The 14,924-nt window shown below is 57.1% G+C and overlaps 1 protein-coding gene across 3 annotated transcripts in view; it reads right to left on the bottom strand.

Moving 5' to 3' along the window:
• Positions 1-2,307: 2,307 nt before the first annotated feature.
• CSRNP1 (cysteine and serine rich nuclear protein 1) overlaps positions 2,308-14,924 on the bottom strand; it is a 14,542-nt gene continuing 1,925 nt past the window's right edge. The window contains exons 1-5 of one of the 3 annotated variants that reach the window (XM_006161344.3): positions 10,141-12,436; positions 7,828-8,062; positions 5,241-5,500; positions 4,467-4,781; positions 2,308-4,372 (exon numbers count right to left, since the gene is read on the bottom strand). In XM_006161344.3, coding sequence (XP_006161406.1) covers positions 3,380-4,372; positions 4,467-4,781; positions 5,241-5,500; positions 7,828-8,023 — 1,764 coding nt within the window. In that variant the 5' untranslated portion in view covers positions 8,024-8,062; positions 10,141-12,436 and the 3' untranslated portion in view covers positions 2,308-3,379. Of the gene's footprint in view, positions 4,373-4,466; positions 4,782-5,240; positions 5,501-7,827; positions 8,976-10,140; positions 12,437-14,924 lie in introns of those variants that run through there. The other 2 variants (XM_006161343.3, XM_014592748.2) reach the window with 2 other exon arrangements.

The following is a 14,924-nucleotide window of genomic DNA, read 5'->3' as shown; positions in this document are numbered from 1 at the left end:
GAGAAGCAGCTGCTATGCTACCCACCCAGCCTGCCCTGGCGGTAGGCCCAAGATGCCGCGGGCAGTGGGTCTACACGGCCAACTGCAGTCCCCCGAGCTGAGGCCCTGTGTGAGCGGGCTGCAGGTCACAAGGGCCACCGTCCAGCCTTCCCTCACCGCACCACACACACCCCTCACTGTCCGCGCCCCCCTCCCCCCCAGCCCCTAGTCCTCAGCTGGCTTCTCCTGCTCCTTACCAGTCGGGGCAGACCTGATGACCCTTGTCTGGTGCCGAGAAATGCATTTCAAGAAAAAAGTCCCCACTTCAACTTTGGTGAAAGACGTTGGCCAACGAATTCATCCTCCAGAAACCCTTTTAAGGCCCAAGGGACCAAACGTGATGGTCTCTGGGTGGGTGACGTTCATTGCGACTGCGACGGAAGCTTCCAGTAACCCTCATCGTGTCGATCAGGATGGCAGGAGTGGGCCAGTCCGGTCTCGGGGTCAGAAGGCCAAGGGTCATCCATGTGACCTTCCCTAGTCCTTTCCCCTAGAGGCCTCAGTATGCAGCAGGAAATTAGAGCTGGTCCCCCATCAAGGTGTCGTCCTCTACACTCAGTGATATAGAGCAGATATTGAATGTCTATGAATGTAACTCGTCCATCACCTCCCTATCAGAGGAAAATAAATAGCACAGTGAATTCATGAATTTGTGGGGGTTGTTCCCTGGGGAGGGTTTCACTGTTAAGCATACTGATAAAATCGATTTAAAGAAGAGTACTTAGGGGATCAGCAGTTAGCATAATGGCTACGTTGCTGGACTCCCATGTAATCGACCACAGTTCGAGTCCTGGACCTGGTGGTCATGCGTGCCCAAGATCCCAAGAGGAGAATGGAGGAGAAGGGATTGCGGCATGACCATCCCCCCTGGGGGGTGATTTCTCGCTTTCTGTCTCTATGTCTCTCTCTCTCTCTGTCTGGTGAGTGCACGTGCCCTATAGCAAAAACCTCTCCAAAAAAAAAAAAAAAAATAGAAGTTGTCTTCATTTATCTTGAAAAAAAAAAGAAAAAAGAAAAGCCAAGAGTGGACCCCGTGGGCTTGATGTGGAGACAAGACCTCAGGCCAGCCATAAGGATTTCCAGTCAGGAGCCAGAACTGCCAAGGGCTGCCACCCTGGCCCTAGGCTAGTCAGAGTAGACCCTCAGAGCCCTGGGGAGGCCCCGGTTTTGGGTCATGGGTGCTGAAGCAAGCTAGGACAAAAGGGTGTCTGGATACCCATGAAGGGGGGAGACCAGGCAACTGAATGTACCAGGCTCTTCCACCCTGAGAGGCCTTTGGCCTAACTATTCCTGCCTAAGCTAGTTACGGGTCATACTGTCCCATTATAGGCCAGACTCCCAAGCCATGAGTCCTCTAGTGGCCACCAATATGGCCATGGCCATGCATTTCCAGAGGTGAAAGGCCAATACCTAAGGGGTGACAGGACTGGCAAGAAAGCAAGGCTTAACCATAGACGAAAGAGGCAGAAATGGGAAAACCCAGACGCTGCAAATCTTGCATGCATGCACCAAACAGGCTTAAAGGAGAGCAGTGTTATTTGCACAGCATCAGGGACACCCAAGCATTGAGGGGATATAAACTAAGCAGTAGCAGAGCTGGGATTCAAACCCAGCCTTGTGGGCTGATGGCTCTTAGGAGTGAGTCAAAATAATGAGTGAGCCCAGCACAGACCAACAGAGACAGAGAATGAGGGCCAGCAAAGGGGGCCCAAGTCAGGCCCACCTGCCAGCATGACCATTCCTAAGGGGGTGGTCCACCATCCTCCTCGGCTGCCAGTGGGCTCCCCAGGGCAGGGTGCAGCCTGTTCCTATGGCCTGCTGCCAAGATGGGCTGCCAGGGACAGGTCTGACAGGTCTGGCAGGTACAGAAAGATGAGGTTCTGCAGCTCCCTTGCTCAACTCCCGGGGACCACAGCAGCTGGCCCCAGGTCTCCACCAGCCACGTCCCACTGCCCTGCCCTCACTTGGGTGGGAGGGCGCTCCTTCACCTGCCCCATGCAGAGACTTCTGTCTCAGCTGTTGCTCCCCACTACTACCCAACTTCCAAAATGGGTTAATTCAAAAGAACTGCTCTACCTGCACAGCCAGCCTCTCGGCTTCCGGCTTCTGAGCTGACTGGCCTGCCTGGAAGGAGGCCCAGTGGGCTGGGTGCCCCTACTCCCACCTCTCAGAGCAGCATTGGTCTCAGGCCCCATGGGCCTTCCCTCCCCCCAACACCTCCAGAGGATGTGCCCCCAAGCTCCCCATCCCACAGACGTGACCACGCCGTTAAAAATAGAGCTTCTTTATTGGTACCTGTGAGCTCAGGTACAAGGTGTTCCCAAAAGCACGCAGGCTGGCAAGGCCTCCCGGGCAAGGGGCAGGCCCAGAGCCTGAGTTTCTTGGCACAGACAGAGAAAAATGAATAAATTATAGTTCTGCCACTCAGAGACAGCACAGAAATAACGACGCCAAATTCAGTAACAGCAAACATACCGAAGGGCGCACGGGCCCTTGGGGCCACCCCTCGCCTCAGGGCACGGGCTGGTGTGCCAGGCTGGAGTGTGATGCTCAGAGCCCTGAGAACATGGACTGGGGCAGGCTTTGCACCTCCGGCTCTCTGTGGGGAGAGGGGCGATGGGACAGAGGGGAGGAAGCAGAGGGGCTGCCAGGGGCAGAAGGGAGTTTGGTCACAGCTGGTCACCAAGCCCCTCCCTCTGCCCAGTCACTGTCTCTGACCAGCCCCTGCCTGCTTGGTCATCCAACAGCGGGGCTTGAACACATCCCTGGTCTACACTGGCCACAGGTCTACACCAAAGCCCAGGCAGGGCAAAGTGCAGGACCAGAAGGCAAAAAGGACTACCCCTGGCCCCAGCACTGCCCCCCAGCCAGAGGAGAGCAGCCAAAGCCTCCAAATAAATTATGGAAATAAATTAGTCTTCACAGTCCGGAGGATCCAGCGCCCGTGGGCACGGGGCTCAGGTGGCAGGAGAAGCCAGAGGTGGCTGACTTCGGCCTGTCTCACTGTCTTCGGGCTGAGGGACGTCACACGAAGACTGAAAAGCTCCGGGAGAGCTCATTTTCTCCTCTTCCCAGGACGCGATGCGGAGGTGGAGCGCGCTGTGTGGGCAGAGAGGGCCGGGCGGCGGAAAGGGGGAGCCCCTTGCCCAGTCTCTCTCCGGCACAGGAAAGTTTAAAAAAAAATAAATAAATCCAGAGTGTTGCACGAAAACCAGGAGTGTTCTCGGGGCACCTGGGGGGAGCCAGCCAACAGGGACTATTTCATAGAGACCCTGGGAGCCTCCAGTTACAGAAAAAGCAGCGACAAGGCTCTCGGGGCTGGGGAAAGGCCCCTGGGGCCTCACACCGCCACGGGCTCCATCAGAGACATCAGGGCAGCGTCCTCGAACTGACCGTCAACGAAAGGAGCCAGGGCCTCGGTGGCGGGCTCAGAGAAGCCCATGAGGGACTCCAGGAAGCAAGTGGTGGCATCCCCAGGCGGAGAGAGGCCGGGCAAGGGGAAGTGGGGTGCCTCGAGGTGGTCCAGGCTGTCAGACACCCTCTGGGAGGTGTAGTGAGGCCCCAGGCTATAATCTGGCAGAGCCTGAAGCAGCTCAAAGGAGTCGCAGGAAGACAAGCTGAGGTCCACCGAGCTACTCTGGCCGGCGTCCGTACTGGGCAGTACCGAGGAGCCAGGGAGGCTGTCTTCTCTTGACCCTTCAAGGCCACCATTCAGGAAGCAGCTGGCATCCAGGTTGGCGTTTTCATCCAGGATGCCCGATGCGAGGCTCGTGCCAGAATAGCTGTGAGTCCAGCTGGCCAGGCTGCCGGGGTCACCGGTGCCAAAGATGTCAGCCAGATGGAAGCAGCTGAGGTTGTCCAGGTTCCCCACACCCCTCTCCTCCTCTTCCTCCTCCTCCTCCCCGCCGAGCTCGGAGTCACTGAAACTCAGAATCCGTGCCAGGCCGTCATCATCCATGCCAGGCTGGAAGGCAGGGCCGGGCAGGCTCGGGTGGGAGGGGCCATCCAGGGCCTCGCTGGTGCCCGACATGGAGGAAGACGCTGTGGAGGACTCAGTCATGCTGCTGCTGCAGCTGCTGTCACCCAGCTCACTGCTAACGGGGGGCTTGGCCAGTGGGAAAGTGGAGGCCGGGGCCTGCTCGCCAGGGCCGAGTGGGCTGCTCCGGGCAGGGTTCTCCAGCTCCCCGAGGCTCTCAGCTCCCTGCTCCAGCTGCAGGCGGGTGAGTGTGTGGATGAAATGGGTCTGAACTCGGGCCTGGTTGAATTCCACTCGGCCCTGGGGGTTCTCACAGCCCTCTTTGCAGCAGCCGCAGGGGAAGGCCGTGTGGTCCATCTGCAGAGAAGGGAGAGACACACGTGAGGACTCCGTGAAGCCAGACAGAGCCCCCCGCTCGGTTCCCCCCTCCAACCCGGTCCAGCCTCCGCACCTGACACTTGATGCCCGCCAGGCTGCAGCTGCAGGTCTCAGGGTCACAGACCCGATCGCAGCCCCTGCCACAATCCTCCCGGGACCGGCGTAGCGCCTGCAGCTCCCGCTTCTCCTCGCGATCGATCCTTCGAACGCCTGCAGCCCGCAGCAGAGCCCGCCGCTGCCGGGCTGGGTAGGGCTGCAGGAAGTTCACTTCCTCCAACCGGCCGCCTGCCACGGCCACGGTCAAGTCCTCCTCCACGGAAGCATCATCGATGGCGTCCACAGTGAGCGGCGGGCCTGCTTCTGCCTCAGGGACCGGGGCAGCCGAGAGCTGCAGCCGCAAGAGAGGGCAATGTGAGCGGCGTGGACACCAACACAGACCAAGCTCCACCCAGACTTGACACACGCTCCCTGGGGGGCTCGATCATGGGGGACTGCGGGTATGACAGCGAGCAGGACGGCTGAAGATGCGGTCCAGGCCATTCCCAGAGAGAGATCCTACTCGTTCCCCAGGTCACAGACATGCCCGCTGCTGGCCAGATACACAGCCCACGTCGCACGGACTCTCGGTCCCCCTTCCTGGAAGGTCCGATCCAGCACCGTGTCTCCCGCCCCTCACATGCCTCCCTTCCATCCGCAGGGAATCCAGGAAACAGGCTCCACTCCAGCCCATCCCTGGGCCCACGGGCCCTCACACATAGCGAGCCGATCGGCAGCCACCCGACGGCCCTCCCTGAGGCTGGGGCTCCAGGAATGTCCCCAGAACTGGGCACAAAAGGAGGCCCCCTACCTTCCACTGCAGCAGCTCCAGCTTCTCTTCCTTCAAACGCTGGCGCAGCTTCTCGCGCCGTGCCCGCTCTTTCTCCTGCGTAAACTCGGCCAAGGAGAAGTGGCGGTAGGCGCTGTGACGAGGGGCCATGCCCAGAGTACAGCCTCCACGGCTGGGCACGCCGGTGAAGCCCTGGCACCGAGGGAAGTAGTAGACAGTGATGCCACGAAAGGCCACGCGGCCCGGGCGCTCGCGGCGGGCCCGCTTCAGGATGGACAAGGCTGGAAGGGAGGCAGGGCGGGGCAGGGGTTAGTTCTCTGGGAGGCCCAGCGTGAGGGACCTTGGGAGGTCACGCCCAGCTGCATCTCCTCACACCTCTCCCGGCTGGGACAGAGCTGGCAGAAGGGGACACGCCACCCTCGTCAACACTGGCTTGCTGTTATTGACCATCCGAGTGACAGCACCTGTATGATTAATCAGCTCTCCCATCTTTATTAGCTACTTATAGGTCTTTCTGGTGTTTTTGTTTGTAAGAGAGATTTCTGCTATAGGACGATTGTGCTCACCGAGAGACAGAAAGCAAGAAATCGCCCCCTAGTGGGGATAACCACGCTGCAATCCCATCTCCTCCATTCTCCTCTCGGGATCTTGGGCACGCACGTACACGCGTCTGGAGAGTTTCAAGCTACTGGGTCTGGGACTTGAACCACGGATGACTACATGGGAGTCCGGCAACGTAACCATTATGCCATTGGCTAGTCCCCCTTATACAGTTTTATATAGCTTTTTCATGTATGTTTTTTAAGCCACTAGGATCAGGCTCCCTCTAAGCACACACAGTATCTGACCAGTGCACTCTAAGGCCAGCCCTCCTAAGGCTGTTAAAAGCAGAATTGCAGGAGCTCCTTCTATATCATTATTAGAGACAATTATGAGTCTAACCTATCTGCAAAAATAATTTAGTTCTTTTTTATTTTTCATAGTATTTGATCAAATAATTTTTAAGGTTCACATAATCAGAAATAAATCGAGCTTCTGGTGTTTGCAACAGGCTTAGAAAGGTCTTCCCTTTATAAGTTAGTGAGTTTTTATGGCTTGCTATGGGGCATGTGCACTGGCCCGAGAGATGGAGGGGTGGGGAGGAGTGAGAAATCACCCCCTCGGGGGATGGCCATGCAGTAATCCCTTCTCCATTCTCCTCTCAGGATTTTGGGCATGTAGGCACACACGCCCAGTGTGTTTCTCAAGTCACTGGGTTCAGGACTCGAACCATGCAGTCGGTCACATAGGACCTAGTCACTTTAACCACCACACCACCAGCTGACCCATATAAATTGTTTACTGTATAAGAATCACTAAATTAATTATTAGTATATGCAACCCATACATTGGTAAAATATTGTTATTAGGCTCAACCATAAGAAATTACTACAGGGAGCAGCAGTTGGTGTAATGGCTATGTTGCTGGACTCCCATGTAGTCGACTGTAGTTCGAGTCCCGGACCCGGTGGTAAACTCACACCGGATGCATGTGCGTGCGTGCCCAAGATCCCGAGAGGAGAATGGAGGAGAAGGGATTGCGGCGTGGCCATCCCCCCTGGGGGGTGGTTTCTTGCTTTCTGTCTCTGTCTCTGTCTTTCTGGTGAGTGCATGTGCCCTATAGAAAAAACCTCTCTAAAAAAATAAAAAGAAGTTACTACAAAATGCTCAGATACTGAAAAAATTCCATATACTTTAACTTAAGATATTAATTTTGTACCTTACCAATTACCTGAGGAAATTTCTAAAAGGTTTTCTGCTAGTACTGTTGGAGTCTTTGTGCTAAAAAATCGCACTCTTTCATGTATAATGCGAGACATGTATATACAGTACATAAAAGAGAAACAGCTCGGGGCCAGCAGATGGTGTATCAGTTACGGCACTGGACTTCCACATGGCCGACCACAGTTCAAGTCCCAGACCCAGTGGCTTGAAAATCACACATGTGCGGTGTGTGCCCAAAATGCCAGGAGGAGAATGCAGAAGGGATTTCGGTTTAGCCATCTCCCCAGGGGGTGATTTCTCACTTTCCCTCTCACCATCTAATCTCCCCTCCCTATGCTAATGCATGTGCCCTAAGGCAAGAACCTCTTAAAAAAAAGGATAAACAGCTTATCTATGATATTAAAACTTCATGGGTTGAGGTGATTGGAGAAAACATATCTAAAAAGACTCCTTTAGGGTGGGGGGAGTGAATGAAAAATAGGTTGAAAGCACTGCTCCAGGGCCCTCGCTGTCAGTTTGGAAGCAGGAGAGGGAAGGGCTCAACAGGGCCTCTGTTAAGGGAGCATGGGGTGTGGGACTCGGCTCAGTGGTAAGACGGTAGGACACAGGCTGGAGACATGAACCTGGGGGGGACAGGCCAGAGCTGGCAGGCCCCAGGGCCACTCGGAGGGGTTGTATCCCGGACACCTTAACTCCCTCGGCTGGCTGGGCTGTCCCTGGAGAGTGGGTGCCGAGTGACCCTATGCTGTGGGGCGCAACAGCCATGGAGAAACAATCTCAGGGGCTTCCAGGTTTCTTTCAGGAAGGAGAGCGTGGTCGGGTTCCCAGGGGAGAAAGGACTCACGGGTGAAACTCCGGAGGCCACAGCAGTCACGGTCAGGCAGGGGTGTCTGATTCCGGGGGCTGTCCTCATCTGAGTCCCAGGCAGGGGAGTCAGATGAGCTCAAGGAGCAGGAGCGAGAGTGGCAGCAGGAGGAGGAGCTGCACGAGGAGGAGTCCTCATCCAGCTGGTCAAATTTCCTCTTCAGCAGCCCGGTCATGGTGGTGCAGGGGCACTCCGGGGTCTGGGGACAGACAGCCTGGAATGGGAATGAGGAATTTGTAAATGGCAGGCCTGGGGCATTGGCAGGAGCAGGCACTGACGGAGGGCAGGACACAAGCTCTCAGCCATTTGGTCGCTTACCCTGCAAGGTGTCCCAGACTAGCCTCCCTCTTCCGCCCTCTGCCCTCCAGCCAGCCTCATGTGCAGGGCAGGTTCTCCAGGGGCTCCTCTGCACAGGACAGAGAGCCTTCCTACAAACCACTGTGCAAGTCCACACCCTGGCGGTCTCCGACTCCCATGACCTCAGCCAAAGCCTGACCTGGGAAAGCACCAGGCACCTTCCGGCTGTCCCCTACTCCCTACCTACACACATATGCATCCACGCCAGCGGGGGCAGGAGGCAGACAGACCGCCAGATGGACTGACAGACCTCAGCCCAGCCTTGCTCATTCCCCGACAGGAATCCTGGGGGCTGACTCACTGGCTGGGTGATTCACACGGCTCGCATCTGTGTGTGTCTGTGTGTGTGTGTGTGTGTGTGTGTGTGTGTGGGGCCGCTGGCATGCCCAACAGCCTGCAAAGCCCTTGTACAGTGGCCCCGCTTCCTCCTCCTCCTCCCCCAGCACACCCACACAGACACGCCACCTTGCACACACGGGCGGCGCGAGCCCTCGCTCTGGGGCAGGCTGACCAGGGGCGTGTGCACTCCAGGGGACAGGCTGGCTTTGACATTGGCTCCCATTTCCGGAGCACTTTCCTCAGTGCCTCCTCTCCCTGAGACAAGGTAGTTGGGAGGGAGCTTCTCAGACTTTCCCTTAGAAACTCCGGCCCTGCAGAAGAAGTCCCCTCCTCCAGGGGGCCTGATGCAGAAGTCCCCTGCCTCCAGGCCTCGTATGCACTTGGAGAGCTGTCTACGATGTCTCTCCAATGTCCAATTTTTTTTTTTGAGAGGTTTTCACTACAGGGCATGTGCGCTCGCCAGACACAGAGAGACAGAGAGACAGAAAGTGAGATATCACCCCCCCCCAGGGGGGATGGCCACACCGCAATCCCTTCTCCTCCATTCTCCTCTCGGGATCTTGGGCACGCACGCACACGCGCCCGGCGTGAGTTTTAAGCCACCGGGTCTGGGACGTGAACCACGGTCAACTATGTAGGAGTCCAGCGACATAGCCATTATGCTAACTGCTAGTCCCTCCAATGTCCAATTTGACCCTAACACTTAGCCTATGTCTGGCCTCCTATGCCACCAGCTAACCCCATTTGCTTGGATTAGTCTCCCACATGAAAATGACTTTCCTCCTCTAAAAAAGTCTTCTAGTAAAAGTGACCGGCCTGGGAACCAGCAGTTAGCGTAATGGCTATGTCGCTGGACTCCCACGTAGTAGACCGCGGTTCGCGTCCCGGACCCGGTGGCTTAAAACTCACGCCGGGCGCGTGTGCGTGCGTGCCCAAGATCCCGAGAGGAGAATGGAGGAGAAGGGATTGTGGCGTGACCATCCCCCCTGGGGGGTGATTTCTCGCTTTCTGTCTCTATGTCTCTCTCTGGCTAACACACGCGCCCTATAGCGAAAACCTCTCCACAAAAAACAAAAATAAAATAAAAAAATATGACCGGCCTAAGGTGATCGCTCCTATCTGTAGCAACATGACACAGGGCCCCTGGGGACACACCAGTGTCTCCCCTTGGAGCATCCTGGCCCTCAGCAAGAGTGTAACCAGACTCCCCCAGCCAGGCTGGCCTGATCCCAAGGAGGGGGACCTAGGGTTCCTTCCCCTGAATGCTTCCACGAATCACAGCCTCTCCCATGGTTTGGAAGCCCCTGGGGGACTCGATCCGAAGGGCTGGGTACAACTACCTTGTCTCAGTTGCTGGGTCCTATTGCAATCGGGGGTGAGGCCCCCAGGAGTGCAGGAAGAAGGGGAAATGGAGCTGAGGCCCCAGTGCTGGGGAGCCCCTCCCCCACCACTATCACCGGAAATGAGAGAACAGGAAAAACCAACAGAAGCCTATCTTGGTCTCCCCTACTCAGGTGTCTCTTCCAAATGCCCCTCCCCCCCAATGCTCCCCCCAAGTCCTCCCATCTTGGCGGGGTGTGCTGCCAACCGACTCACCAGATAAAGTTCACCCCAGGAACAGCCTCCCCTCGACAGGCAGGAGAGTGTGATGCAAGAAACGGCTCTCCCAGGCCAACTCCCCCCACCCAAGGCCTGGGGGAAGAGGACTCGCAGGTGTTTCCGGGGGCTTCACAGCGAGTAGTTTCTCAGGCTTGGCACCCCCCACCCCCACCCCCAGGGTCAAACCACAAACAAAAACAAGCCAGCTCCCAGCTGACCTGCAGGCTCTCCCCGGAGATGGGGCCTCCCAGTCCAGGCCCAGGCACACAGGCGCACACGCGGAGACCACAGCCGCTCAGACATACAGGACCCAGACGTGGACGACACCCCCCACACATCCTGTCCCTACCCGTCCTGACAAGAGACCCCGTCCTTTCCCACACTCCCCATGCGTCGGCAGGGTGCTCAGTGGCCCCCAACGCCTGAGCCCCGAGACACCCCCAGGACCGAATGCCCACCTGGTATCTCCGCCTGGCTGTCCCCTGGAAACCAAATTCCACAGGCCCCAAATCGAACCCCTTGTCTCCATTCCCCACCCCCCATGCCATCTGTCCCTCTTCCTGTGTTCACTATCTTAGTAACAGAGCTGCCACCCACCCAGTTACTGAAGCCAGAAACCTGTAGTCGTCCTCAACGCCTTCCTCCCTCTCCCTCCGACTACACCCCGGCACCCGGGCTTGGAAGTTCACACGAACCCATCGAACCCACACGAGGTGCGGCACACGACACAGCTAGAAATCTTGGCTGCAGGACCAGACTGGCCTGCGCTTGAACCCTGGCGTGGCTATGAATCGGCTGGGTGATCTTTGGGCCAGTTCCTTAACCTCTCTGTCTCTGGGGATTTGCCTTAGGACCTCGTAGGGTTGAGAGGTTTACAGAAATCAATAGAAATCAAGTTTTCAGGACGGCGGTAATGCACGCTCCAGTGAATGGTTACTCTGAGCTGCAGAAAAGGAAGAAAATAAAAATAAAAATAAAATCGAGCCCTTGGCTACACACAACGCAGATGAATCTGAGGCATCGCGTTGAGCTGAAAGAAGCCAGACACAGAAGGCGTGCAAATGAAGTTCGAGAAAAGGCAAAACCAACGGGTGATAATCCACATCAGAGCAGTGGTTCGGGGGTGGGAAGGAAGGGTAAGCCCTGGAGACAGAGTCATGAGGGAATTTTCTGGAAGGACTAGAAATGTTCTGTGTTGCTCTGGGTGGTAATTATATGGGTGTCTAAAACTACACAAATGCAATGTAGCTGTCTATGTAAGATGCGTTTATTTTAAGCATTTTATGTAGGTCATCATTGATTTAAAGTTTATTGCCCTTGTCATCTGTCCCTACTGCTGCTACCCGTATTCCCTACCTCCGCTCCTGCCCGCTCCTCCCAGCCATTCTACACCTGACAGCCCGGATGATCTCTTTAATCTGCACATCCACCTGCTACGTCCAAGCTTAGAACCGCTCCGCAGCTCCCCTTAGGGAAGTCGGCCCTCGGGATCAAGTCCCCACCGCCTTCCCCACACTCCAGCTGCATGTGCTGTTCCCTAATGGCCATCCCCGCTCACCACCTGGCCCGTGCCAATGGCGCCTCTGGAGCCCCCCATTCCTTCCCTTGACCTGTCTGGGTCCCTGCTATGGACGGCGTATTGATGTCCTACCAAGAAACTCACGTTTAGACCAAGTCCCCGATGCATTTGGAGGAGGGGCGTTGGGATGGTAATTAGGGCACGAATTCTCTTTGTAAGAGCAGACAAGACATGATCTCTTTCCACCACGTGAGGACACAGGGAGAAGGTGTGCATCTCCCAGCCACAAAGGACCTCACCGAGATCCACTTGGCCTTTCTAATCTCCAGAAATGTGAGAAATGTCTGTTGTTGAAGCCACCCAGTCTGCGGTATTTTTGTGACAGCAGTCCAAACTCAGACAGCCCCCACAGCCCTGGCTTTGCCCACAGCAGCCCTAATCTGAGCAGAGGGCAATAGCCTCATTGCTCTTCACCCTCATACCACCCTGAGGGCACCCCTGCCTGGCTGTCACTCTGCCCATGCCTAGGACACAGTCTGGCATGGGGACAGCGCCCGAGTTTGTGGAAGGTAGGCAGCCAGCCCACATTCTCAGGTATCAACAGAGACAACTGGCCAGGGGATCCTCTGCTACTCTCGTCACTTAATTTAAGGAGGGGGCCACATGCCCATCCCCCAGCCTGTGCCAGAGGCTTTGAGCAAGAATGGTGCTTGGGGCCAGCAGGTGGCATGGTGGTTAAGGGCAATGGATTCCCACATGGCCGACTCAGGTTGGAGTCCTGGACCTGACACCTTGCTTTCTCCCTCTCTCTCACTCTGGTCAAATTAAAATAAATAAAGTTAAAATGATTCTTAAGGGAATGGCTATGTTGCTGGATTCCCATGTAGTTGACCACGGTTCGAGTCCCGGACCCAGTGGCTTAAACCCATGCTGGGCACATGTGTGTGCGTGCCCAAGATCCCAAGAAGAGAATGGAGGAGAAGGGATTGCAGCGTGGCCATCCCCCCCGGGGGGTGATTTCTCGCTTTCTATCTCTCTCTCTTTCTGGTGAGTGCATGCGCCCTATAGCAAAACCTCTCCAAAAAAAGAAAGAAAGAAAGAAAGAAAGAACGAAAAAGAACGGTGCTCCAGGAAGAGGGCGGGCTGTGGACAGGGAGGGAAGCTCAGGCTGCAGGCAGATGCCAAGGTGCGCCTCTCCGGAGGCTCCCTGCTCCCCGAGGGTGAACAGATGGAGAGAGATGTCAAGGAAGCAGGCTGCAGCCAGATGCCAAGCAGTGCCCCAGGCATGGCCGCAAAAGGGGAACTTAAGGTGAGAGGTTACAACCTCTGGGGCTGCAGGCGGAACAGAGGCCCGGGAGCGACAGCCGTCATGCTGCACGTTCCGGGAAGGACCCTCCGGGATCGGTGGGCCTGGATAAAACAGAAAAGGATCTCCTGCCCGGCACTCTTTGGGGGGTGATGGGCCTGGGGGAGAGCTCCTGAATCTGGGGTTCTTCTGTCCCACCTGGGACTCCCAGGGCTGAGAGAGGCAGAGGCAGGAGATAGACAAAAAGGCCGAGCCAGAGCCATGGAGGGGCCTGGTCAGAAAGAGGAATGAAAGATAGTGGAAGAGGCCAAGAAAAGTGTCAGACAGTGAGTCAGAGTGCGGGGGAGGGGCCGCAGCGGCTCCCCAGGAATCGCGATCTCCACCAAGGCCCAGTCCCCAGGGCGAGCCATGGCCCCCCTCCGAGGGTCCTGGAGGAAGGAAAGGCCATCCCCAGGAGCTGGCGCACACAGGAACACCACACCCCCAGGAGCCCCAGCCAGGCGCAGAATCAAAGACAAGCAGGGCTTCTTCCGGGATCTGAGCCCTGAGACTCGGCAGCCCTCCCCACCACACAGGCAGGAGCTGACAGCCTGGCGGTGTGGGCATGCTAGGCTCATGGGCCACACGGTCCACACTCAGCTGGCACCGTGTGATCCAGGGAAGGAGCTCACCCTCAGCACCAAGCAACCAAGGGCTCTTCCAGGGAGTCGAGGGGGCATCTCTGAAGCCACAAACTCCTCTGCCCACCTCCGCAGTCCCACCAATGCCCGGCCCAAGCTGCTATTAGGCAGGGGGCACCTTTAGCGGCCTCCATCCTCCATCAGGGATCCAAAGAGTCCCCCTAAACACCTGGGGTCACGTGACCTAAGGCCCTCAATAAGTACTTCCTGGGAGAAGTGGAGGACACCTCTGGTCCCCCCAGAACAATCAGCCAGGACAGCCCAGAGGGCTGAAATCCCAGGCAAAGCCCTCCCCCACCTACGCCCCACAAGTAATCTTGGGGGAGGGGACAGTCCCTCCCTTGGGACCTTGGCCTGGCACTGGGTAGGTGCCAAATGTTTTTTGGCTGAAGAGGCATTTGCTCCTGCAGAAGGGAAGCTGCACCTGACCACCGAGGCTCTCATTCATTCATTCACTCTCATTCATTCATTCATTCGTTTGTTCATGCACTCAGCAAGTGGCCATTGAGCCGTCCAGGTGGTGACAGAACTTGGGCACACCAGGAGGACTCACACCACCAATGCAGGGTCAAAGTGGGGGGGAGGGCACAGGGCAGGGTGCGCGCGGATGGAGGGTGAGAGCGTGGGCAGGGGGTCTCCCTGGGGAAGGGACAGGGACACAGCACGGGGACCACTGGAGGACTGAGGGCCAGGGTGGCGGTGGGGGGAAACAGAGGGACAGAGCCAGGCTCACAGGGCAGGCATTAGCCCCAGGCACGGGATGCCACACAGGGCTTAAGGAGGGAGTGACAATACCAGATTTGCATTTTAAAACGATGGCTCAGCACCGGGACTGGGACTGGAGGGGGTGTGACCGGTAGGAGGGTGATGCTAGGGCCAGGTGAGATTGACAGGAGAAGGCAGGGAGAAAGGGTGGGGGTGGGCTTGGGGACTGCAAGCTGGCAGCAGAGGGCAGGGCTGCCGGGATCTGGGGCAGGGGGAGGCGACCAGTTACTCTCCACTGGGACGTGAGACTTCTGAGTGGAGGTGGTGGCTGGGCAGCCGGCAGGACCGACCCTCCGGTGTCAGGAGTGTGGGCTTCGGCTGTGGGTGACTGTGCAGGGGAGCGGGAGTGACTAAGTGAGTGACTGTAGCTGGCTGTGGGGCCCCCGGGGCGGGGAAACTGAGGACGGGGAGGAAGTACGTGCCAGCGAGCGCAGGAGCAGTGCGTGGGAGAGAGCCTACGTGTGCCCGCGGGTGGCCGGGGTAGCTGCGCCCGTGACTCACCGCGGTGGCC

This window comes from Tupaia chinensis, unplaced genomic scaffold, assembly GCF_000334495.1.
Source record: "Tupaia chinensis unplaced genomic scaffold, TupChi_1.0 Scaffold138441_1, whole genome shotgun sequence".
In the NCBI taxonomy this organism is placed as follows: Eukaryota; Metazoa; Chordata; class Mammalia; order Scandentia; family Tupaiidae; genus Tupaia; species Tupaia belangeri.
Note: the sequence above shows the minus strand (reverse complement) of the source record. Positions and strands in the feature narration are given on the sequence as shown.